The 25,509-nt window shown below is 43.0% G+C and overlaps 1 protein-coding gene across 3 annotated transcripts in view; it reads right to left on the bottom strand.

Moving 5' to 3' along the window:
* The window catches only part of Patl1 (PAT1 homolog 1, processing body mRNA decay factor), a 31,862-nt gene extending 27,277 nt beyond the window's left edge, over positions 1-4,585 (bottom strand). Inside the window, exons 1-2 of one of the 3 annotated variants that reach the window (XM_063268467.1) lie at positions 4,392-4,585; positions 2,415-2,526 (exon numbers count right to left, since the gene is read on the bottom strand). In XM_063268467.1, coding sequence (XP_063124537.1) covers positions 2,415-2,526; positions 4,392-4,406 — 127 coding nt within the window. In that variant the 5' untranslated portion in view covers positions 4,407-4,585. Of the gene's footprint in view, positions 1-2,414; positions 2,527-3,606; positions 4,295-4,391 lie in introns of those variants that run through there. The other 2 variants (NM_001108520.2, XM_063268466.1) reach the window with 2 other exon arrangements.
* Between the last annotated feature and the right edge of the window lie 20,924 nt (positions 4,586-25,509).

Below are 25,509 nucleotides of genomic sequence, written 5' to 3'. Positions count from 1 at the left end.
AAGATTTGTAAGGCAGGAGAGGGGATAAAGGAGGAGATTAAGATGCAGTCTTCAGAGGAGGATGGTTCAGATTTAGGTGAACTAGCTTGATTTTATCTTGTCTAGGTGGGCTGTTTATATCTTTATCAATTGGTAGTGAATTTCTTATGTGGGTGAATTGTGGATTGAGAATTTAACATATAAATCTAATTGCTAAATTACAACTTTTTGGAAGTTTGATTTTACTGGGCTAAAGAGGGTAGCGTGTAAAAGAAATAGCTGAAAGGCCGTTGGGGCATGCGGATCTGGTTCTGTTGCCCGAGTAGAGTGACAACACACAGGGCCCACAGAATGAGGTAGGGGTGTGTGTGTGTGTGTGTGTGTGTGTGTGTGTAAGAGAGAGAGAGAGAGAAAGAGAGAGAGAGAGAGACAGAGACAGAGACATGGTAACTACTGCCTAGGGGACCACACAGAGAGGGCAGCTAAAAGTGAGACAGCTGGAAGAGAGCGGTTTGCGGACTGCGTGGCAGAGTAGCAGCCAGAGTGAGCAGATCCGGCTTGAGGGAACTGATAGAGAAGGCTTTTTAATTTTTACCACAATAGGGGTATATTTTCAAAACTCTGAATGTCAGTGAGAAGGCAAAGACCATTCTGTCAAGGTTCAAATTGAGAACATACTATGCTCTCTCATTTTAGTGAAGTATATTAATCATATGCATTTTAATACTGAACATTCTATACAGTATTTTATTAGAGAAATCTAGACACAAGTATATACGGTTTATAGCTTTTCCTGTGTTTTAGGGGTTACTGCTAAACTACCTTCTAAATACAATTTGCAATTTGTATCACCTCTCAGTGCTTGTAATTCTAGTCTACACAGCTTCCTTTGCTATCTCCATGGAGACAGCATCTTGGATCGTACCATGCTCCTGAACAATCTCATTTCCTAACTCTGGCTATCCTCTAAGATTCCGTAACTCTTCTCTCTACTGAGCACTGCTTCCATTGTTAGCGCATTTCTTGCTGCTCTCCCTCAGGACAGTTTTGGTTTTCTACTGATTTTTGCAAACAGGAGACAAGAACAAACCTTTCCAATTTTTCCACTTCACTTAACTCTGTGAGCTCTGAAGACTTAACTGTTTAAATTATTGCAATCAGTATCTACTGTTAGGATTTTAAAAGGCTTTTGGTACTGAACACCTTGGGATAACCCACTAGTGCTGTATTTTTCTGGGCTTTCTTCATTATTTAACTTGAAACACTTGTTGTACAGACTGAACTTTGGCAATTCCCCCTAAAATCACAAATAGTTACACACACCCCAACCTAAACACTGCATTCCACTGCTACTGCTGAAGCAGGAATATCTACATTTCAGGTTTTCATCTGTACTCTACTTGTTCTTTATAAACTATCTTGTTATTCTACTTTCTCTGTACTTGTTCTATGGACAAGTTATTAATTTATGAAGATATTTTATCACCCAACTTTATATAGTGTTGCCACTGTACTGAAAAAACTGAGACAGTAGAAATTATTATGCTAGTGATAGCCTACGAGCTTCCTCCCACTTTTGAGGGTGTATGAGATAGGGTTTCTCTGTGTAGCTTTGGCTGTCCGGGAGCTCTGCCTTCCAAATGCTGGGATTAAACGTATATACCACTGCCTGGCTTTTTCTTCCCTTTTTTGGGATCCTCCCCCACTCCCCCATATAGTCTAGCTAGCCTAGAACTCAAGTTTTTCCTCTATCTGACTGTGGTAAAGTGAATTTTAAAATGTCTTACATACTAGATCAGAATATTCGATACATCTATTAGTTTTCCTTGTATTCTTTACAAATACGTCCTTTATCCAGGATTACTTTCAACCTCATTTAAATGTTTACTTTTCCAATTATTTCCTTATAATATCAACCTAGAGCTATGGAGAATTGAGAATACCTGTTATAGGTGAGGCAAAGAGGCCCAGGTGACCAGAACAGAAGATGAACTGTTATGACTTAGTGAAGGCTATATTATATAAACAAAACTGGGTCAGGAAGAATACCCAGCTCACCTGAGTAGATAAAACCAATTCATGTACAAGTCTGACGATCTGAATTCAATCCCTAGAACACAGCTGGATGCACAGGTCAACATCTGTAATCCCAGTATTTCTACTTTGGGACAGGAGATGGAGACACAAGAATGACCCAAATTGTTGGGCCACCTAGTCTGAAATATGTAGCACTGTGGAAGAAACAAGAGAGATCCTGTCTTAACGAGGTAGAATGTGAGCTCCAGCTCTTGAGGTCTTTTTTTGGCCTTCACAAAACAGCCATGCCACACACTTACCTACACTTGTGCATACACAGAAAACTCACATTAGAGGTTGACCTAACACCAAAGTACTTGATGAGATCAACGAAGACAGTAATAAAAGATGTCACTTACCAACTGCACCTGATCCAAATGTATCATCATTAAATTGATCAATTTCTTCATCTTCTTCTCCCAGGCCCTGAAATGCATCTTCATCTTCATCTAGAGGACAATCCTCCAAAGACTACGGGAAGAAAAAAAAGGATTAACTTCTCATCACATTTATGTAGTCATTTAAAGTTGGACCCTTTAAATGATTTTTTAAGATTTATTGTAGATGAACACACAATTTCTTTATATAACTGTCTGAAATAGTGGTAATTATAAATGAACACTTTATTATCATGCAACCTTTTCAACAAAATTACATCGTCCTCACTATATCCATGTCGTTTTCTCAATGCTTTTAAATCTGTCCATCTTTCTTCCTCTTTCCGGTAGGACTAAACTCTAGCCAGAAAGCAGAAAGCAATCATTTTCAGCCAGAATGCAGATTAAATATTAAAAAAACAATCACAACTTCTTGTTCTACTCTTATAAAGTTGCCTAATAGGAAACTTGAAAAAACATTTTAATTTCTTTTTATTTTATATGCATTGGTGTTTTGCCTGCATACATGTATATGTGATGGTGCTAGGTCCCCTGGAACTGTAGTTACAAGTTATGAGCTGCCATGTGGGTGCTGGGAATTGAACCCAGGGTTTGTGGGAGAGCAGCCATTGCTCCGGCTCCCAGACAACTCTCCCAGACAACTTCTGAGGACCCACTATGTCTTCACACTCTATACTAGGTACTAAATCTCAGTCCCTTAAACTGTAATTCTGAGCCAAACACAACTTGATGAAAGAAATCTGTGTGAAGATCAAAGGAGGCAAAGATTTTAGAAAGCTGAATATTAGCTAGACTCACCATAACATCTTGGGTATGTTCTACTTTATTTTGTTTTAGTTACTGTTTCTCTAGGTACAGGATGGCTTAGCACTCCTGATTCTCCTGCCTCAGCCTCCAGGGAGTAAAGATCACTAGACAAGCTTAGTAAGTATATGCTAATTTCAATCATTTCTCCCAATTCAAATTTATTCAGTTTACCAAGTTTTCTTTGCTTCTGGCAACTTATATTCACAGTATCTCATCATCACTCTTCATCTTTTCACAAAGTGAGTTGAGTCACATATGTAAAGTCAAGCATTCTATTGTTTTCAATGTTCAAAGATTCCAAAATGGAATTCCACACAGTAGTGTTACAGCTTGTGATATAACTTACCTGGGAACTCTGAAGGGCCTTTCTACCCAATCTTCCTCCCCTAAAGAGCCAGTCCTGCAACTGCCTCCATACCAGAAGCAACTTCTAGCAACTCTTTATATCACAACGATCTACTGGGCCAAATCAGGATGGCTCAGTAAGGATTTTCCTAGCTCAGTCCCTAAACTATAAATCCGGAATCTGTTTGGCCCCAAGATTAGGAGTTGCTCAAGGTCACACAGCAGTAAATGACCGTCAGCAAACAGCTACATTCTCCAGGCGTCACCAAACCCACACTTTCCTCCATTCACCTAGAAGGAACTTCTGGGGGACACGCCCCCTCCCCACTCCGAGCCTTCCTTACAAGCTGACTTTAGTCTCAGCCCAAGGGCCAGTTCCTAACCCTCCACCTGACCGCTGCCCGCGTACACACGGGTGTGTGTAATCCGGGTGAAGGGGTTCCGGGTGCAGGGCGGGAAACGCTTCCGTGGGCATTCCCCGGGGATTTTGCCACGGAGTAGGAGCAATGCAGGTCTCCAAGGCAGCTCCACGAGCGGAGGCGCAAGGAAAGGGTCAGGTTACCGCACTTAACGGGCTCTCCCAGCCGCAAACCAGCGGCCGGCTCTAGCCAGTCCCGCCCCCCGAGGTGCGCTTCGGGCCCCACCCGAGCCCGGCGGCCGAAGCCAGGTCGCCAGCCGTCCGCGCCCTGCCCCCTCCTCAGCCGCACAAGACCCGCGCGACGGGCAGCAGAGGAAAAAGGGGGCGCGCGGGCGAGGGAGGGGTCATTTCCGGTCGCAGCCACTCACCTCGTAGCGGAACATTCTTGGGGAAGGGGGAAGGGAGCGGGGAGGGGAGTGGGGGGAGGGAGGGAAAAAAAGCGCCGACTCCCCGGGCTGCTCCGCGCGCGCGGGTCTCCCACCGGCTCGCGACCCCTGGCCGCCGCCGTACGCCGGAGCGTGCGTGGGGACGTGCGCAGGCGCGCCTCGGGCTGGGCGGGCGCCTCGGCGGCTGCAGCTGCGCGGGGACAGATTTGGCGTTTGACTTCCTAGTGTGAGCGGCGGGAAAGAGATCCCTAGGCAAGACACTGCGCACGCGCGGCCGTCGGGGCTGAACCAGAGAGCCTGAGCTTGCGGCTCCTCCTCCGTACTCCCAGCGGCACTCTTGCGCTGTGCTTTTCAGTCACGAGATTCCCGTCACTGACTGGGCGGAGAAAAGCCTTGTGAATGTCACAGGATGCGACCCTAAAGCGACTGCTGAGAAAATCGGGGATTTTATTTTTGGGTGGTTTCACCTAACGTCCAGTGCCCTTCTCGGGGTGCCTGGACTTGATCTGTGAGGGGGAATAGTGTGGAAAATCAGTGTTCTGGAAAGGGACGGGTCGCTGGCTGAATCAGCAGGGAGACCAAGGCTGTGATTAATAGAGGCCAAAGTGTTGACAGCATCTGTTTTCAGGAAAAAGACAAGGCACATTTAAAGAGGGTTATTTAAAGTGATATTTTTAGATGCCAGGCGCTTCAGGCCGTTGGGAAGCGGGAGAGCCCTAACGGGCCGCGCAGCCTTAGGGTTGGGGTCACCGTAGCAAGGTCAGTGAGCTTGAGTGCGCTGTAGACAACCATTTCCGTTCAGGATCAAGCCCAGAGGAGTTTGCTCAGCTTGCAAGCCTCAGCACCCTGGTTCTAGCAGCTTTGGTGCTTTATTGCCTCTAGTGAGTCCGTCTGAGTGGGTGTCTTAATTTTTATTTTATTTTTGAAACAGGGTTTCTCTGTGTAGCACTGGCTGTCTTGTTATTCACTCTGTAGACCAGGCAGCATAGCTCCTCCTGCCTTTGCCTCAGAGTGTTGGATTAAAGGGGAACAATGTCACTCACTACCCCCTGGCTCTTGTCTCACCTGGGAATGAATGGTGCACTTTAATTCCTTAACACATGACTGTTAACGGGACTGGGTTAATCAACTAGCTTACTATAAGCATTGGATTTGAAAATAGAAGTTCTGGATTGGGAAATGTCAGTTTTTCCACTGCTATGAGAAACTGGGCATGTTTTTCTAAACATCTGACCCTTCATGTTTTCTTTCATAAAATGGGTATAATTATATCTATCTCACCAAGTAGAATACATTCTCTGCTCTAAGTAGATAGCCTTAAGCCTCTCACTGCAAAGTGTTGCAGGGTTGGGTAGCTAAAATGTCTGAATTCCTAAATCGGATCACTTAAGAGCAAATCCACTTGACTCTTTCTTTCTTTCTTTCTTTCTTTCTTTCTTTCTTTCTTTCTTTCTTTCTTTCTTTCTTTTTTTTTTTTTGCCTCCCTCCCCAATCCACTTGACTCTTAAAGAGAAGGCAAGGTAAGCTAGTAATTGATTTTCAAGAGTTATGAAACTTTCGTGTGAGGTAACAGGCTCTTACGATTATCAAAGTACCAAGAGGCCATTTAGACCAAGAGCTATCAAACTCTGGTCAGACTTATTTTGTAAGCCTGCCAGCCCGCATTTACAAAATGTCTTTTGTTGGTTTGCTACTGTTTATTAGTTTTGTATTGTGACCAAAATCCTGAGCAGACAATATAAACGGAAAAAAGTTAATTTAGACTCAGGTTTCAGAGGGTATAATCCGTGCTTGTTCCTAGCAAGTCATGGAGTGGGAGGGAGTGTGTGGCAAAGGCTATTTGTTTATTGTATGACAAGAAAAAAACTGAGATATAGAAGACATTTAAGATTCAGCTTTCAAGGGACACCAGCTTCCACTTCCTCCACTAGGCCTCTGACCTTCCAGGAGTTCCCAGTAATGAATAGCATTACAATTACAGTCCTCATATTTTGAATCAGTCATTATAATCATTTTAGTCTATTCGTTCGATCACAGTGCTCACGATCCAGTTTTCTCTGACACCCAGAGGTGTGCCTCACTAATCTCTTAGCAGGTGCTTTATCCTGTCAAGATAATGAGTTGTCAAAGGTCTGTGAGGTTATAAAGAAGACTTTTTGTCCTTGAAGCATGAAAATGTTTAGTCAAATCTTATTTATTTTTCTATTTCTAGTTTCTTGATACAGACTCTCTCTATATACCGTTAGCCCTTGCTGTCCTGAAACTCACCACGTAGACTTCAAACACACAGAGATCTGCCTATGTTTGCCTATATTTGTTTAATCTCAGATTAAAGGTGCGTGCCACCATGTCCAATTTAGTCTACACATTTAGAGAGTAAATTTGGTGATACCAGATCATGTTTTCCGGTCATTTAGAAATAAATAGTAAACAAACAAAAAAAATTGTGTTTGGAAACCAAATAGATCCACCCAGTTTGTGAACTAACTGAGAAAGCAATGGAAGGTAGAAAAGATTTAAAACCGCATGATAAACATATTGATCCATCAGAGGCAGGCATATGGTCTTTGGGAGGTGAGGGCAGAATCAGGAATTTAAGGTCATCCTCACTTGCTGGGTCACACGAACTGCTTCCCCTCCCCCCACCCCCCCAAAAAATAAAAACAAAACCTACCAGTTTTAGGATACAGCTAAAGCACAAAGTTGGAAATTACCTACCAGAAAGTATAATTTCCTACAAAAAAGTAGGAGATTTTACTTATTAGAAGTCTTTGGAGCAGTAGTTCTCAACCTGGGGGTCACAAACCCTTTGGGGGGGGTCAGGGGACCCTTTCACATATCAGATATCTATATTATGACCTGTAACTAGCAAAATTACAGTTACGAAGTAGCAATGAAAGTTTTATGTTTTGGGTTCACCACGGTCTGTTTTAAAGGTAGAAGCAATTAAGACGGTTGAGAACCACTGCTTCCACAGGGTGAATATATGTTAAAAGAGGACGTGATAGAGTGACTTACGCAGTCCATTCTTGTAGTACTCCAGTAGTCAACTCACTGGGAAACCCAAGATCTTAGTAGTTGCTCAGACCACAAGGGCAGGTCTTTCAGTCCCAGTCTGGCCCTTCATCCTGGAGGATTCTTGGAGAGATGATGATCTTCAGCAGATGTTAGAAGCATGAAGAAACTGGTTCTAAGATCAGCAAAGGGATACACTTTTCCACAAGAGTAAAAGCATCCAACAAAATGCAGTTTCATCTTTATTTACTTTTTACGAAGACTACCCATGGGTGGGTCTTCAGCACCTCAAATAATCTGACCACAAAAATCCCTAACAGCAGGGCCCAGCATTTTAGTTGACTCTGAGATCCAGTCACATTCACAACCAGAACTTAACTGTCATATACTAAATGTAAGTGAGCTTTAAGATCAATTCAAAGAAAGTACATGGAGAGATATAATGGGGCACAGAAACTAGAGACATAGTCGGATGGTGATGGAAATCACTTCTGCTCAGGAGGCAGAGGAAGGAAGATCAGTGTTAGAGGCCAGCCTGGTCTACAGAGCAAGTTCTAGAACAGCCAGGGCTGCACAGTGAAACCTGGTCTGGAAAAACAAAACAAAAACAGACTTAAGAAAAAATGTTTCAAATAAGATTTTTTTTTTTTTTTTTTTTTTTTTTTTTTGTTGAGCATGGTGGCACAGACCTTTAATCCCAGCATGTGGGAGTCAGAGGCAAGTGAATCTCTGAGTTAAGAGGCCAGCCTACACCCAGGGATACACAGACCTTGTCTCAGAAAGAGAAGGGGCCAGGTATGGTGGTGGTACAGCCGTAATTACTACACTCAGTCCAAGATAGAGGCAGGAGCATCAGGAGTCAAAGAATACTTTATTGAAGTGTTGGAAGTTATCTGGCCTACACGAGAGAGACCCTGCCTTAGGAACATAATCAAAGCTGAGAAAGGGTATCAGATATCACCATGCTGTTAGAGGCCCCCAGACCTTAGCACAACTAATGACATAAGGGCAATCCCATTAATGCTGTAAAGCCCAGTATGCATCCAGGCAATGCCCAAACAAGGGTTCCTTCCAGTCTGGAGCAGTGCCTGAGCAGACCTTTAGCACTAGCTCCGCATCCACTCCCACAACACCAGGGGAACCCAACTCAGGGCATTGTTTTTCCTTCCATCTTTATTAAATTGGGTATTTCTTATTTACATTTTAAATGTTATTCCTTTTCCCAGTTTCCTGCCCATCAGCCCCCTCACCTTCTATATAGGTGTTCCCATTCCCATCTGCCCCCACCCCCAACAATCTCCTACACTGGGGCCCAGCCTTGTCAGGACCCAGGGCTTCCCCTTCCACTGGTGCCCTTACTAGGCTATTCATTGCTACCTATGAGGTTGGAGCCCAGGGTCAGTCCATGCATAGTCTTTGGGTAGTGGCTTATTCCCTGGAAGCTCTGGTTGGTTGGCATTGTTGTTCATATGGGGTTGCAAGCCCCTTCAGCTCTTTCAGTCCTTTCTCTAATTCCTCCAATGGGGGTCTCGTTCTCAGTTCAGTGGTTTGCTGCTGGCATTCGCCTCTGTATTTTACATGTTCTGGCTGTGTCTCTCAGGAGAGATCTATATCCAGTTCTTGTCAGCATGCCTCACAGGCATCCTAATGAGCCCAGGATCAGAGGTGCTCTGAAACGCCCAGGATAACAGGATCACAGGATCACAGAGGAAGCTGGACTCCCAGGGACATAACCACTAGCACTGTGCCTCTGACACACTCAAGATCACAATTGAGGCTACATCATCTTTCCCAACACCCAGCTTACCTGGGACCCACACAGAACTTGGGAAACCCAAACCACACCAGAGGTATGGGTTCCATCTACCTTGCACCTGTGCCCTGAGCAAACACAGGGCTCTGGCCCCCAGCCACTCCTACAACACCCCGAGAAAGCTTGACTCTCAGGACCTTTGACTAAACAGGATCTCAAGAGCTTGATCAAACCAGGATTTCAGGATCCTAGAGGCAGCTAGACTCCCAGGAGCTCTGACACAGCCAGGTCAGGATCCCAGGATCCCAGAGACAGGTGAACTCTGAGGAGTTCTGACACAACCAGAATCACAGGAGGGACAGGCTCCAGTCAGAGACATCAAGGGCAGACAGCACTAGAGATAACCAGAAGGCAAGAGACAATCACAAGAACATAAGCAACAGAAACCAAGGCTACTTGGCATCATCAGAACCCAGTTCTCTCATTACAGCAAGTCCTAGATACCCCATCACACAGGAAAAGCAAGATTTGGATTTAAAAATCACATCTCATGATGATGATAGAGGACATTAGGAAGGACATAAATAACTCCCTTAAAGAAATACAGGAGAACACAAGTAAACATGTAGGAAACCTTAAAGAGAAAACACAAAAATTCCTTAAAGATTTACATAAAAACACAACCAAACAGGTAAAGGAATTGAACAAAATCATCCCGGAACTAAAAATGGAAATAGAAACAATGAAGTCACAAAGAGAGAAAACAATGGAGATAGAAAATCTAGGAAAGAGATCAGGAATCATAGACACAAGCATCACCAACAAAATACAAGAGATAGAATAGAGAATCTCAGGGGCAGAAGATACCGTAGAAAACATTGACACATAGTCAAAGAAAAGGCAAAATGCAAAAGGCTCCTAACCCAAAACATCCAAGAAATGAGAAGACCAAACCTAAAGATATAGGTATAGAAGAGAGTGAAGATTCTGAACTTAAAGGGCCAGTAAATATCTTCAACAAAATTATAGAAGAAAACTTCCCTAACCTAAAGAAAGAGATGCCCATGAGCATGCAAGAAGCCTATAGAACTCCAAATAGACTGAGACAGAAAAGAAAATCCTTCCATTACATAATAATCAAAACATCAAATGCACAAAGCAAAGAATATTAAAAACAGTAAAAGAAAAAAGTAATCTTTCAATAAACCCAAGATAGCCACACCAACATAACACCACTTCTAACATCAATAATAACAGAAAGAAACAATCACTTTTCCTTAATATCTCTTCATATCAATAGGCTCAATTCCTCAATAAAAAGACATAGATTAACTGACTGGACATGTAAACAGGACACAGCATTTTGCTGCATATAGGAAACTTACCTCAGTGACAACGATAGACAGTACCTAAAAGTAAAAGGCTGGAAAAAATGTTCCAAGCAAATGGCTCCAAGAAACAAGCTGGAGTAGCCAGCTAATATCAAATAAAATCAACTTTCAACCAAAAGTTACCAAAAAAGATAAGGAAGGAAACTTCATCCTCATCAAAGGAAAAATCTACCAATATGAACTCTCAATTCTGAACATTTATGCTCCAAATGCAAGGGCACCCACATTCATAAAAGAAACTTTACTAAAGCTCACAGCACACATTGCACCTCACACAATAATAGTTGGAGACTTCAACACTCCACTCTCATCAATGAACAGATCATGGAAACAGAAATTAAACAGAGAGAGTGAAACTAACAGAAGCTATGAATGAAATGGATTTGAAGTTCTATAGAACACTTCTTTCTAAAACAAAAGAATATACCTTCTATTCAGCACCTCATGATACCTTCTCCAAAATTGACCATATACTGTTCACAAAACAGGCCTCAACATATACAAGATGCTAGAAATAATCCCATGTATCCTATCAGATCAACATAGACTAATGCTGGACTTCAATAACAACAAAAACAAGAGAAAGGCCACATACACATGAGAGTTGAACAATGATCTACTCTATGATAACTTGATCAAGGAAGAAATAAATTACTTTTTAGAATTTAATGAAAATGAACGCATAACATACTCAAACTTATGGGACACAAAGCAGTGCTAAGAGGAAAACTCAGCTCTGAGTGCCTCCAAAAAGAAACTGGAAAGAGCATACAATAGCAACTTGACAGCACCTGAAAGCTCTAGAACACATAAAGAAGGAAATTCATCCAAGAGGAGTGCATCATAGGAAATAATCAAACTCAGTGCCAAAATCAACCAAGTAGAAACAAAAAGAACTATATAGTCAACAAAACCAGGAGCTGGTTCTTTGAGAAAATCAACAAGATAGATAAACCCTTAGCCAGAAAACCAGAGGGTACAGAAACAGTGTCCAAATTATCAAAATCAGAAATGAAAAGGGAGATATAACAGACACTGAAGAAACAAAAAATTATGAGATCCTACTACAAACGCCTATACTCAACAAAACTGGAAAATCTGGAGGAAATGGACAATTTTCTAGACAAATACCAGGTACCAAAGTTAAGTCAGGATCAGATAAACCATTTAAACAGTCACATAACCTCTAAAGAAATAGAAGCAGTAATTAAAAATCTCCCAATCAGCAGTTCACATCACTGTAACTGCAGCTTCAGGGGATCTGATGCCCTATTCTTGCCTCTAAGGGGTCTACACACATATGCACACTCCCCCAGGTATACATACACAAACACACGCCATAATTAAAACTACTTTGCACTCTCTGCTGACCTCATCTTTTGCTTCCTTTCTGAACATACACCAGGCCCACAGAATATTTGGGCTTTTGTCCTATTTTCCCGAGTTCATTTCCACTTGAAGCTTTGAACTTCTAACTGCCTCCATGCAGATCTTGTGTAGGACTTTATTCAAATATCTCTTCCTCATCTGAGGTTTTATTATTGAATGTATGTATGGCACCTCTCTCATCCTCCCTTGGTACCACATCCTTCTTTGTGAAGAGTCATTTTCCCTCACATTACTTTCTTTATTATCTTCATGGCATTGCTCACTAATTGATACCATCTCATGTTTGTATTTATTTTCTGACTTGCCCATGTCTGTAATGTAAACTTAAAGGGAGCATGTTCTTGGTTCCCAGTATCTGTTCTATTAACAGACACTCACATTGTATGTTCTGAGTGGATGAATGAATGAATAAGTCAAGGAAGCAATGAAAAAATCTCCCAATCAAAACAAATCAAAACAACAACAAAAAACAAAACAAACAAAAACAAAAACAAAAACAGTGACCAAATGGGTTTAGTGCAGAATTCTATCAGTTCTTCATAGAAGACATAATACCAATACTCTAAACTATTTCACAAAATAGAAAGAGAGGGAACACCACCCAATTCGTTCTATGAAGCCACAGTTGTACTTATACCTAAACCTCACAAAGATCGAACAAAGAAAGAGAACTTGAGACCAATTTCTCTTATGAATACTGATGCAAAAATATTCAATAAAATTCTCGAAAACCAAATCCAAGAACACATCAAAATGATCATTCAACATGATCATGTACCCTTCATCTCAGGGATGGAGGGATGGTTCAATATTCATAAATCCATCAACTTAATTCACTATATAAACAAACTAAAAGATAAAAACCACATGATCATCTCATTAGATTCTGAGAAAGCATTTGACAAAATTTGACATCTCTTCATGTTAAAAGCATTGGACAGAACGTTAAACTAAGTGGAGAGAAACCAGCAAAGTGGCTGGTTACAAAATTAACTCAAATAAATCAGTAGCCTCCCTCTACACAAAAGAGAAACAAGTCGAGAAAGAAATTAGGGAAATGACGCCCTTCATAATAATACCAAATAATATACCTCGGTGTGAATTTAACCAAGCAAGTGAAAGATCTCTATGATAAGAACTTCAAGCCTCCAAAGAAAGAAATTGAAGAAGACCTCAGAAGATGGAAAGATCTCCCATGCTCATGGATTGGCAGGATTAATATAGTAAAAATGGCCATTTTACCAAAAGCGATCTAGATTCAATGCAATTCCCATGAAAATACCAATCCAATTCTTCAGAGAGCTAGACAAAATAATTTGCAAATTCATCTGGAATAACAAAAAACCCAGGATAGCTAAAACTCTCCTCAACAATAAAAAGACTTCAGGGGGAAATCACTATCCCTGAACTCAAGCAGTATTACAGAGCAATAGTGATAAAAACTGCATGGTATTGGTACAGAGACAGACAGATAGACCAATGGAATAGAATTGAAGACCCAGAAATGAACCCACACACCTATGGTCACTTGATTTTTGACAAAGGAGCCAAAACCATCCAATGGAAAAAAGATAGCATTTTCAGCAAATGGTGCTGGTTCAACTGGAGGGCAACATGTAGAAGAATGCAGATCGATCCATGCTTATCACCCTGTACAAAGCTTAAGTCCAAGTGGATCAAGGACCTCCACATCAAACCAGATACACTCAAACTAATAGAAGAAAAACTAGGGCAGCATCTGGAACACATGGGCACTGGAAAAAATTTCCTGAACAAAACACTAATGGCTTATGCTCTAAGATCAAGCAAGAATCGACAAATGGGATCTCATAAAACTGCAAAGCTTCTGTAAGGCAAAGGACACTGTGGTTAGGACAAAACGGCAACCAACAGATTGGGAAAAGATCTTTACCAATCCTACAACAGATAGAGGCCTTATATTCAAAATATACAAAGAACTCAAGAAGTTAGACCGCAGGGAGACAAATAACCCTATTAAAAATTGGGGTTCAAATTTGCAAATTCATCTGGAATAACAAAAAACCCAGGATAGCTAAAATTATCCTCAACAATAAAAGGACTTCAGGGGGAATCACTATCCCTGAACTCAAGCAGTATTACAGAGCAATAGTGATAAAAACTGCATGGTATTGGTACAGAGACAGACAGATAGACCAATGGAACAGAATTGAAGACCCAGACATGAACCCACACACCTATGGGCACTTGATTTTTGACAAAGGAGCCAAAACCATCAAATGGAAAAAAGATAGCATTTTCAGCAAATGGTGCTGGTTCAACTGGAGGTCAACATGTAGAAGAATGCAGATCGATCCATGCTTATCACCCTGTACAAAGCTTAAGTCCAAGTGGATCAAGGACCTCCACATCAAACCAGATACACTCAAACTAATAGAAGAAAATGTGGGGAAGAATCTCGACCACATGGGCACTGGAGAAAATTTCCTGAAAAAAAAAAACCACCAATGGCTTATGTTCTAAGATCAAGAATTGACAAGTGGGATCTCCTAAAACTGTAAAGCTTCTGTAAGGCAAAGGACACTGTTGTTAGGAAAAAAGGCAACCAATAGATTGGGAAAAGATCTTTACCAATCCTACAACTGATAGAGGGCTAATATCCAAAATATACAAAGAACTCACGAAGTTAGACTGCAGGGAGACAAATAACCCTATTAAAAATGGGGTTCAGAGTTAAACAAAGAATTCACAGCTGAGGAATGCCGAATGGCTAAGAAACACCTAAAGAAATGTTCAACATCTTTAGTCAAAAGGGAAATGCAAATCAAAACAACCCTGAGATTCCACCTCACACCAGTCAGAATGGCTAAGATCAAAAACTCACGGGGTTGGGGATTTAGCTCAGTGGTACAGCGCTTGCCTAGGAAGCGCAAGGCCCTGGGTTCGGTCCCCAGCTCTGAAAAAAAGAACCAAAAAAAAAAAAAAAAAAAAAAAAAACTCAGGTGACAGCAAATGCTGGTGAGGATCTGGAGAAAGAGGAACACTCCTCCATGGAGGGTGGGATTGAAGACTGGTACAACCATTCTGGAAATCAGTCTGGACGTTCCTCAGAAAATTGGACATTGAACCTGAGGACCCAGCTATACCTTTTTTGGGCATATACCCAAAAGATGCTACAACATATAACAAAGACATATGCTCCACTATGTTCATAGCAGCCTTATTTATAATAGCCAGAAGCTGGAAAGAACCCAGATGCCCTTCAACAGAGGAATGGATACAGAAAATGTGGTACATCTACACAATGGAATACTATTCAGCTATCAAAAACAATGACTTTATGAAATTCATAGGCAAATGGATGAAACTGGAAAATATCATCCTGAGTGAGGTAACCCAATCACAGAAAAACACACATGTTTTGCACTCATTGATAAGTGGCTATTAGCCCAAATGCTCTAATTACCCTAGATGCACAGAACACATGAAACTCAAGAAGGATGACCAAAATGCGAATGCTTCACTCCTTTTTTAAAAGGGGAACAAGAATACCCTTGGCAGGGAATAGGGATGCAAAGATTAAAACAGAGGCAGAAGGAACAGCCATTCAGAGCCTGCCCCACATGTGGCCCATATATATACAGCCACCCAATTAGATAAGATGGATGAAGCAAAGAAGTGCAGGCTGACAGGAACCGGATGTAGATCTCTCCTGAGAGACACAGCCAGAATACAGCAAATACATAGGCGAATGCCAGCAGCAAACCACTGAACTGAGAATGGGACCCCCATTGAAGGAATCAGAGAAAGGACTGGAAGAGCTTGAAGGGGCTCGAGACCTCATATGAACAACAATGCCAAGCAACCAGAGCTTCCAGGGACTAAGCCACTACCCAAAGACTATACATGGACTGACTCTGGGCTCCAACTACATAGGTACCAATGAATAGCCTAGTTAGAGCACCAGTGGAAGGGGAAGTCCTTGGTCCTGCCACGACTGAACATGATTGTTGGGGGAAGGGCGTAAATGGGGGGAGGATAGGGAGGGGAACACCTATATAGAAGGGGAGTGGGAGGGGCTAGGGGGATGTTGGCCTGGAAACCAGGAAAGGGAATAACAATCAAAATGTAAATAAGAAATACCCAAGTTAATAAAGATGGAAAAAATTGGGGGACAGAGCTAAACACAGAATTTTTAACTGAAGAACCTCTGATGGTTATGAAGCACCTAAATGAAATGTTCAACATCCTTAGTCATCAGAGAAATGCAAATCAAAACAACATGAGATTCCACCTCACACCAGTCAGAATGGCTAAGATCAAAAACTCAGGTGACAACAGAAGCTGGCAAAGATGTGGAGAAAGAGGAATGATCTTCCATTGTTGGTGGGACTAAAAAGTGGCACAACCACTCTGAAAATCAGTCTTGTGATTCTTCAGAAAATTGGACATAGTACTACCTGAGGACCCAGCTGTACCACTCCTGGGTGTATACGCAAAAGATACTCCAAAATATAACAAAGACACATGCTCCACTATGTTCATAGCAACCTTCTTTATAATAGCCAGAAGCTGGAAAGAACCTAGATGTCCTCCAACAGAAGAATGGATACAGAAAATGTGGTTAATCTACACAATGGAGTACTACTCAGCTATTAAAAACAATGACTTTATGAAATTCATAGGCAAATGGATGGAACTAGAAAATATCATCCTGAGTGAGGTAACCCAGTCACAAAAGAACACACATGATATGCACTCACTGATAAGTGGATATTAGCCCAAAAGCTTGGAGTACCGAAGATACAATTCACAGATCACATGAAATTCAAGAAGAAGGACGATCAAAATGTGGATGCTTTAGTACTTCTTAGAAGGGGGAACAAAGTACTCACAGGGGGAAAAACAGACATAAAGTGTGGAGCAGACTGAAGGAAAGGCCATCCAGAGACTGCCACACATGGGGATCCATCGTACATGTAGCCACCAAATTCAGTCACTGTTGGGTCTGCCAAGAGGTATGCATGCTTACAGGAGCCTGATACAGCTGTCTCCTGAGAGGTTCTGCCAGAATCTGACAAATACAGAGGTGGATGTTTGCAGCTAACCGTTGGACTGAGAAAGGGGTCCCTAGTGCAGGAGGTACAGAAAGGACTGAGGTAGCTGAGGGGATTTGCAACCCCATAGGAAGATCAAAAATCAACCAACCATACACCCTAGAACTCCCAGGGACTAAACCACCAACCAGAGTATACATGGAGCAACCCATGGCTCCAGCCACATATATAGTGGAGGATGGCCTTGTTGGCATCTATGGGAGGAGAGGCCCTTGGTGTTGTGAATGCTAGATGGTTCAGTATAGGGGGATGCCAGGGAGGGGAGTCGGGAGGGACTGGGTGGGTTGGTGGAGGAGCACCCTTATGGAGGCAGGGGGGGCAGATGGGACAGGGAGCTTCTGGAGGGCGGAAACTGGGAAAGGAATAATATTTGAAATGTAGATAAGATATCCATGAAAAAAATGAAAAAAATTAGAAAACAAAACTGCTTCTAACCTGTAAGCCTCACTTGCCCAAAGACAAAGAACTTCGTGGAGTGCTGGGGGCTGTTTTGTCTGTAGGAGAAGTAGTCATGCGTTTTTGCTTCTGTAAAGAATGGTGGTTGCCTCAACTCCACAGGAAATGCTTGATCACACATGTGCATGAGGCATGTAGGCAGGAAGTATGCCAGGATGTGTGCTTGCCCCTGATTAGACAAAGGCAGATAGTGTGTGGCCTTGTGGAGTTTGCTTTTATAAGCCTCTGACTAATGTAATTTGGTGCTATATTCTTGTGTATAGACAAGGCCAGTGTCCATTGTCCCAGCCTGTGTTTAATAAAGCTTATTTCAAATTTGGCTAAATAAATAAATAAATAAATAGATGATGGAGAGAAGTAAAACAATTTACCTGCCCAGCTGTGGATTCCATTGATGTACTTAGTGTACTTTACTTGACCAAAATATGATGGCTTTATTGAGAGGCAGTGAAGGGTAAGAGAGGCCTAAGTGGAAGCTTCAGAGTCCCTGTGAAGCTAGAGATGTCCTTGAAGTCCTGACCCTTCATCCTCTCCTTCCTAAGTAGTAAATTAATAGGCCACAGCAACCACACGCCTGCCTTTTTCTTGTTACTTTGAAGACTCTGGTAGTTGTTAAAGACTACCTCTATTCTGTCCTCAAAGTCACCAGCAGAACTCTTCTCTCTTTTCTCAACTAACATTGTCACATTTTCCTTCCCACCCTTTTGCCTCCCTGTATTATGAAGACTCTGGGGTAATACTGGGCATACCTGAGAAGCTTTGAATAAAGTTCCCATCCCAGGAGCTTTAACTTCAAAATCTCTTCTACAATGTCAAGTAGTATACTATATAGAGGCACAGCATGTGCCATGTGCCATTTATGTATTAAAATTGAGTTTGATATTTATGTAGCATTGTGTATCTTCCTTGTTGAGTTAAGTTGCCTATTATATAACTTTGATGTTTAACTTAGGGGACAGTTAAGTACCTAATGTGTACAGCACACCATTTGGATTCAGTGGATGAAAACAGCAGTGATGTTTTATTTTACTAATCAATCTAGGACTTGACCATGTCATGGGAACTGCTCACTTCCACATCATGGGCCATCAGCTGGTACTGCCTGGTGGTTGCGAGGCAGTCATTTGTTGGGAGTGAGGGAATTTGATTTAATATTTGGAAGTGGGTGCAGTCTGTCAACTGAGAGACCTGAGGTTCTCAACCAAGGTTCTCAGCTACGCATCCATAGCTTATGGTCCCCAAATTTCTTCAGAGTAATGACTGGATTCCAAGGGCAAGTCCACAGAGAGCAAGTGAGAAGACTACAACATTTATCTCCCAGGTCTGAAAGAGAAAGACAGTGTTCTCATGGTTAGGAAGTTGGGCAAAGCCTGGGGTGTTGGGGAAATCAGTGGAAAAGTAAAAGAGTTTAAGAGTTGCCAAATTATCCAGAAAGGAATCAGAAAAGAATGTGGAACAGCCACTCACCCCAGGCCTTCAGTAACTGGCATTACATTAGCAGCTAACCCATTTACTAACCCATGAAAACGAACATCTTCATTTTCAGGATGATGGAAATAAGCTGTTCTCTCTAGTTTGGTCTTCATTCCCCACAAAGACAATACTGTAAGTATTTTTTTTTCTTTTCTTTTTTTCGGAGCTGGGGACCGAACCCAGGGCCTTGCGCTTGCTAGGCAAGCGCTCTACCACTGAGCTAAATCCTCAACCCCTGTAGGTATTTTTTAAAAATATTTTTTACATTCTAGATCTTATTCGCCTCCTGGTCCACCCTCTGACTGTTCCACATCCCATACCTCCTCCTACCCCCTCCCCCCCGCCTCATCTCCACACCGATGTCCCCACCCCACCCTTCCCACCAGGCTCTAAACTCCCTGGGGCCTCCAGTCTCTTGAGGTTAGGTGCATCTTCTCTCACTGAACCCAGACCCCAGAGTCCTCTGCTGTATTTGTGTTGGAGGCCTCATATCAGCTGGTGTATGCTGTCTCACTGGTGATTCAGTGTCTGAAAGATCTTGGGGGTCCAGGTTAATTGAGACTGCTGGTCCTCCTTCAGGATTACCCTCCTCCTCAGCTTCCTACAGCTTTCCCCTAATTCAACCTCAGAGGTCACAGCTTCTGTTTGTTGGTTGAGTGCACATTATCTGCATCTGACTCTTTGAGCTGTTTGTTGGGTCATTTAGAGATCAGTCATGGTAGGTGCCTTTTTGTGAACACCCCATAGCTTCAGTAATGGTGTCAGGTCTTGGGGCCTCCCCTTGAACTGGATCCTCCTTTGGGCCTGTTGCTGGACCTTCTTTTCCTCAGGCTCTTTTCCATTTCCATCCCTGTATTTCTTTCAGACAGGAACAATTATAGGTCAGAGTTTTGACTGTGGGATAGCAAACCCATCCCTCACTTGATGCCCTGTCTTTCTGCTAGAGGTGGGCTCTCCCCACTGTAGAGCATTTCATCTAAGGTTCCTCCCTTCCCTTGAGTCCTGAGAATCTCTCACTTCCCAGGTCTCTGATACATTCTGGAGGGTCCTCTCAACCACCTTCCTCCTGAGGTCACCTGTTTCCATTCTTTCTGCTGGCCCTCCCAATACCAGATCAGGTTCTCCTCCTCATTCTCCTCCATCCTGTCTCCCTCCCAGCTCCCTTCCTCCCTCCCCTCTTGTGGTTGCTTTCTTCTCCTTCTCAAATGGGACTGAGTTGTCCTCACTTGGGCCCTTCAGCTTGTGGAATTTTTGAGTTCTGTGGACTGTATCTTGGGTATTTTGTACTTTTTATTTTTTGGCTAATATTAATTATTAGTGAGTACATAATGTGCATGTTCTTTTGGGTGTCAGTTAACTCACTTAGGATGGTATTTTTTAGTTCTATCCATTTGCCTACAAAACTCAGGATGTCCTCGTTCCTTTTCTTTTCTTTTATTTTTTTTTAATTGAATATTTTCTTTACTTACATTTCAAATGTTATCCCCTTTCCCGATTTCTCCTCTAGAGTCCCTCAACCCCTTCCCCCATCCCCCTGCCTCTATGAGAATGTTTCCCCACACACCCACCCAACCCCTCCCATCTTCCCACCCTGGTATTCCCCTACAATGGGGCATTGAGCCTTCACAAGGCCAAGGGCCTCGACTCTCATTGATGCCATTTGCTACATATGTGGCTGGAGACATGGGTCCCTCCACGTGTACTCTTTGGTTGGTAGTTTAGTCTCTGGGAGCTCTGGAGGGTCTGGTTGGTTGATATTGTTGTTCTTCCTATGGGGTTGAAGACCCCCTTCAGCTCCTTCAGTCATTTCCCTAACTCCTCCATTAGGGACCCTGTTCTTAGTTCAATGTTTGGCTGCGAACACCTGCTTCTGTATTGTTAGGCTCTGGCAGAGCCTCTCAGCAGACAACTTTATCAGGCTCCTGTAAGCATGCACCTTTTGGCATCCCCAATAGTGACTGGGTTTGGTGACTGCATGTGGGACGGATCCCCATTAGTGGCAGTCTCTGGATGGCCTTCCCTTCAGTCTGCTCCACACTTTATCTATGTATTTCTTCCTGTGAGTATTTCGTTCCCCTTCTAAGAAGGACTGATACATCCACACTTTGGTTGTCCTTGTTCTTGAGCATCATGTGGTCTGTGCATTGAATCTTGGGTATTCCGAGCTTTTGGGCTAATATCCAGTTATCGTTGGGTGCATATCATGTGTGTTCTTTTGTGATTGGGTTACCTCACTCAGGATGATATTTTCTAGTTCCATCCTTTCCCCTTGAATTTCATGAAGTCATTGTTTTTTGTTTTTTTTTTTTTTTTTTTTTTTTTTTTTTATTAACTTGAGTATTTCTTATATACATTTCGAGTGTTATTCCCTTTCCCGGTTTCCGGGCAGACATCCCCCTCCCCCCTCCCCTTCCTTATGGGTGTTCCCCTCCCAACCCTCCCCCCATTGCCGCCCTCCCCCCATAGACTAGTTCACTGGGGGTTCAGTCTTAGCAGGACCCAGGGCTTCCCCTTCCACTGGTGCTCTTACTAGGATATTCATTGCTACCTATGGGGTCAGAGTCCAGGGTCAGTCCATGTATAGTCTTTAGGTAGTGGCTTAGTCCCTGGAAGCTCTGATTGCTTGGTATTGTTGTACTTTTGGGGTCTCGAGCCCCTTCAAGCTCTTCCAGTTCTTTCTCTGATTCCTTCAATAGGGGACCTATTCTCAGTTCAGTGGTTTGCTGCTGGCATTCACCTCTGTATTTGCTGTATTCTGGCTGTGTCTCTCAGGAGAGATCTACATCCGGCTCCTGTCGGTCTGCACTTCTTTGCTTCATCCATCTTGTCTAATTGGGTGGCTGTATATGTATGGGCCACATGTGGGGCAGGCTCTGAATGGGTGTTCCTTCAGTCTCTGTTTTAATCTTTGCCTCTCCCTTCCCTGCCAAGGGTATTCTTTTTCCTCATTTAAAGAAGGAGTGAAGCATTCACATTTTGATCATCCGTTTTGAGTTTCGTTTGTTCTAGGGATCTAGGGTAATTCAAGCATTTGGGCTAATAGCCACTTATCAATGAGTGCATACCATGTATGTCTTTCTGTGATTGGGTTAGCTCACTCAGGATGATATTTTCCAGTTCCAACCATTTGCCTACGAATTTCATAAACTCGTTGTTTTTGATAGCTGAGTAATATTCCATTGTGTAGATGTACCACATTTTCTGTATCCATTCCTCTGTTGAAGGGCATCTGGAAGTCATTGTTTTTAATAGCTGAGATGAGTACTCCATTGTGTAAATGTACCACATTTTCTGTATCCATTCCTTTGTTGAGGGACATCCTGATTCTTTCCAGCTTTTGGCTATTATAAAGAAGGCTGCTATGAACATAGTGGCGCATGTGTCCTTGCTATATTTTGGAGCATCTTTTGCGTATATGCCCAGGAATGGTATAGTTGGGTCCTCAGGTAGTACAATGCCCAATTTTCTGAGGAACCTCGAGACTTACTTCCAGAGTAGTTGTACCAGCTTGTAATCCCACGAGCAATAGAGGAGTGTTTCTCTTTCTCCACATCCTCACGAGCATCTGTTGTCACCTGAGTTTTTTTTAATCTTAGTCATTCTGACTGGTATGAGGTGGAATCTCAGGGGTTGTTTTGATTTGCATTTTCCTGGTGACTAAAGATGTTGAACATTTCTTTTAGGTGCTTTATGGCCATTCAATATTCTTCAGTTGAAAATTCTTTGGTTAGCTCTGTCCCCCATTTCTTTTTTTTTCTTTTCTTTTTTACTAAACATTCCATTTGTTTATCTCTCAAATGATATTCCACTTCCCAGTTACCCTATCCACCAACCCTCCCTATTCCACATCTGCCTTCCCAGCTCCCCTTTGCCTCTATAAAGGTGCCCCCTCACCCCCCATCCTCTTCTGCCCTACCTTTTCCGTATCTCCCTAAGCTGGGGTATCAAGCCTCCCCAGGACCAAGGGCCTCCCCTCCAGTTGCTGTCAGGCAAGGTCATCCCCTGCTACACATGTATTTGGAGCCATGGATCCCTCCAGGTACACTCCTTGGTTGCTGGCCTAGACTCTGGAAGAACTTGTTGGTCAGGCCAGCCTATGTTGTTCTTCCAATCTGGTTGCAATTCCCCTCTGCTCTTCTAGCCCTTCTGCCAGTTCCTCCACCAGATTCCCGGAGCTCAGTCTGATGGTTGGCTCCAAGCAGCCACATCTGCATTGGTCTTTTGCTAGCTGGAGCTCCCAAGGAACCACCACATTAGGTTCCTGTCAGCAAGTGCCTCTTGACCACTCCAACAGTGTTGGGTTTGGTGTCTGCAGACATGATAGATCTCCAGGTGGGGCAGTCCCCATTTGGCCCTTCCCTCAGTGTCTGCTTCATTTTTTTTTTTGTTGTTGTTGTTTCTGTTCTTCCTTTGGACAGAAATATTCCTGGGTTAAAAACTTCGAGATCGGTGGGCATCCCCATCCCTCAACCAGGCTCCGTGCCTGTCTACTGAAGGTGGACTCAACAGGTTCCATCTCTCGCTTCTCTGCCCATTTCAGCTAAAGTCATCCCCATTGGGTCCCGGGAACCTCATGTTTCCCTGGTTTCTGAAACCCTTTAGTGGCAATCCCCAGTAACTCATCTGCCCTGTTGTGTCTTTTTGTTCGATTTTCTAACCCTCTGTACCTCTCTCTCATCTCCTCCAGTTCTTGATACTGCTCCCTTATTTCCTCCCACTCCACTCTCCCTCCACCCCCCACAATCACCCTGTTTGCCCCTCAGTGCAGGATGGAAGCATCCACACCCTGGTCTTCCTTCTTTCTATACTTCATATATTTTTTTTTACTTCATTTTTTTTTAAATTGGACATTTTGTTATTTACATTTCAAATGTTATTCCCTTTCCTGGTTTCCTGTTCATAAGCCCCCTATCCCCTCCCCCTCCCCTATTTCTATAAGGGTGTTCCCCTTCCCATCCACTTCCCCGTATGGCCCCCCGACATTCCCTTACACTGGGGGTCCAACCTTGGCAAGACCAAGGGCTTCTCCTTCCATTGGTGTCCAATAAGGCCGTCCTCTGCTACACATGCAGTTGGAGCCCAGGGTCAGTCCATGTATAGTCTTTGGGTAGTGGTTTAGTCCCTGGAAACTCTGGTTGGTTGGCATTGTTGTTCATATGGGATTTTAAGCCACTTCAGCTCTTTCCATCCTTTTTCTAATTTCCCCAAAGGGGATCCTGTTCTCAGTTCAATAGTTTGCTGGTAGCATTTGCCTCTGTATTTGACATGCTCTGGCTGTGTCTCTCAGGAGAGATATATTTCTGGTTCCTGTCAGCATGCACTTTTTAGCTTCATCAATCTTATCTAGTTTTGGTGGTTGTATATATATGGGCCACATGTGGGGCATGTTCCCCATTTCTAATAGGGTTATTTGATTCTCTGGAGTCTAACTTTTTGAGTTCTTTGTATATATTGTATATTAGTCCTCTATTGGATGTAGGATTGGTAAAGATCTTTTCCCAATCTGTTGATTACCTTTTTGTCCTATTGTCCTTTTTGTCCTTTGCCTTATGGAAGTTTTATACAAGCTGATAAGAATGGGTCAATTTTTATTCTTCTATATGCTGACCGCCAGTTGAATTGAACCAGCACCATTTGTTGAAAATGCTGTCTTTTTTCCACTGGATGATTTTAGCTCCACTGTCAAAGGTCAAGTGACCATAGGTGTGTTGGTTCATTTCTGGGTCTTCAATTCTATTCCATCGATCTACCTGCCCATCTCTGTGACCCTGTGCATGTTAGAGCACCTGGGTTACGTATGGGCTTCCTCTGGGTGTTGTGGGAATGGGTGTGGAATTAACAATCAAGGTCGCTCAGGGCACAATTTCAGATTGGAAGGGACCCATGCCACTGGCTGGGTGGGAGTTCCAACATCCCTGGATCTTGGGAGACCCAGTTACTCTGGGTGTTGGGACAGATTGTGTGTCCTTCTCACCTGTGATCCTAGGTATGTTAGAGCACTTGTGTGACCAGCTTCCTCTGGGTGTTGTATAAATGGGTGTGGAACCAGAGCTCAAGGTTTGCTCAGGGCACAATTTCAGACCAAAAGGAAACCCACCCACTGGCTGGGCGGGGCTCCTGAGTGACCATAGGTGTGTTGGTTCATTTCTGGGTCTTCAATTCTATTCATAGGGCTTCCTCTGGGTGTTGTGGGGACCCATGGTACTTTCTTATACTCCCTAATCTCCTTGAGTTAATTTTCTTTGTTGTTCTTTTCTGTGGGGTGTTGAGACAAGGTCTGACCCAGGCTGGTTTTGAACTCTCTATGTAAGAGAGGATGAGCTCGATCTGCTGATTCTCCTCACTTCACTAGGATTATAGGGATAGCATATGGTCTTATACAGTGCTGGGGATCAAGCTTTATGCACGCCAGGGCAGGGATTCTTGCAACTAAGTTACACTCCCAGACCCTGAGTTATGTACAGTGGAAAATAAAATACAAAATCTGCCCCAGTAAGTCTAAAGAACTGTTTGATAGAGGAGACCTC

This window comes from Rattus norvegicus, chromosome 1, assembly GCF_036323735.1.
Source record: "Rattus norvegicus strain BN/NHsdMcwi chromosome 1, GRCr8, whole genome shotgun sequence".
In the NCBI taxonomy this organism is placed as follows: domain Eukaryota; kingdom Metazoa; phylum Chordata; class Mammalia; order Rodentia; family Muridae; genus Rattus; species Rattus norvegicus.
This window is presented reverse-complemented; position numbering and strand designations above follow the sequence as displayed.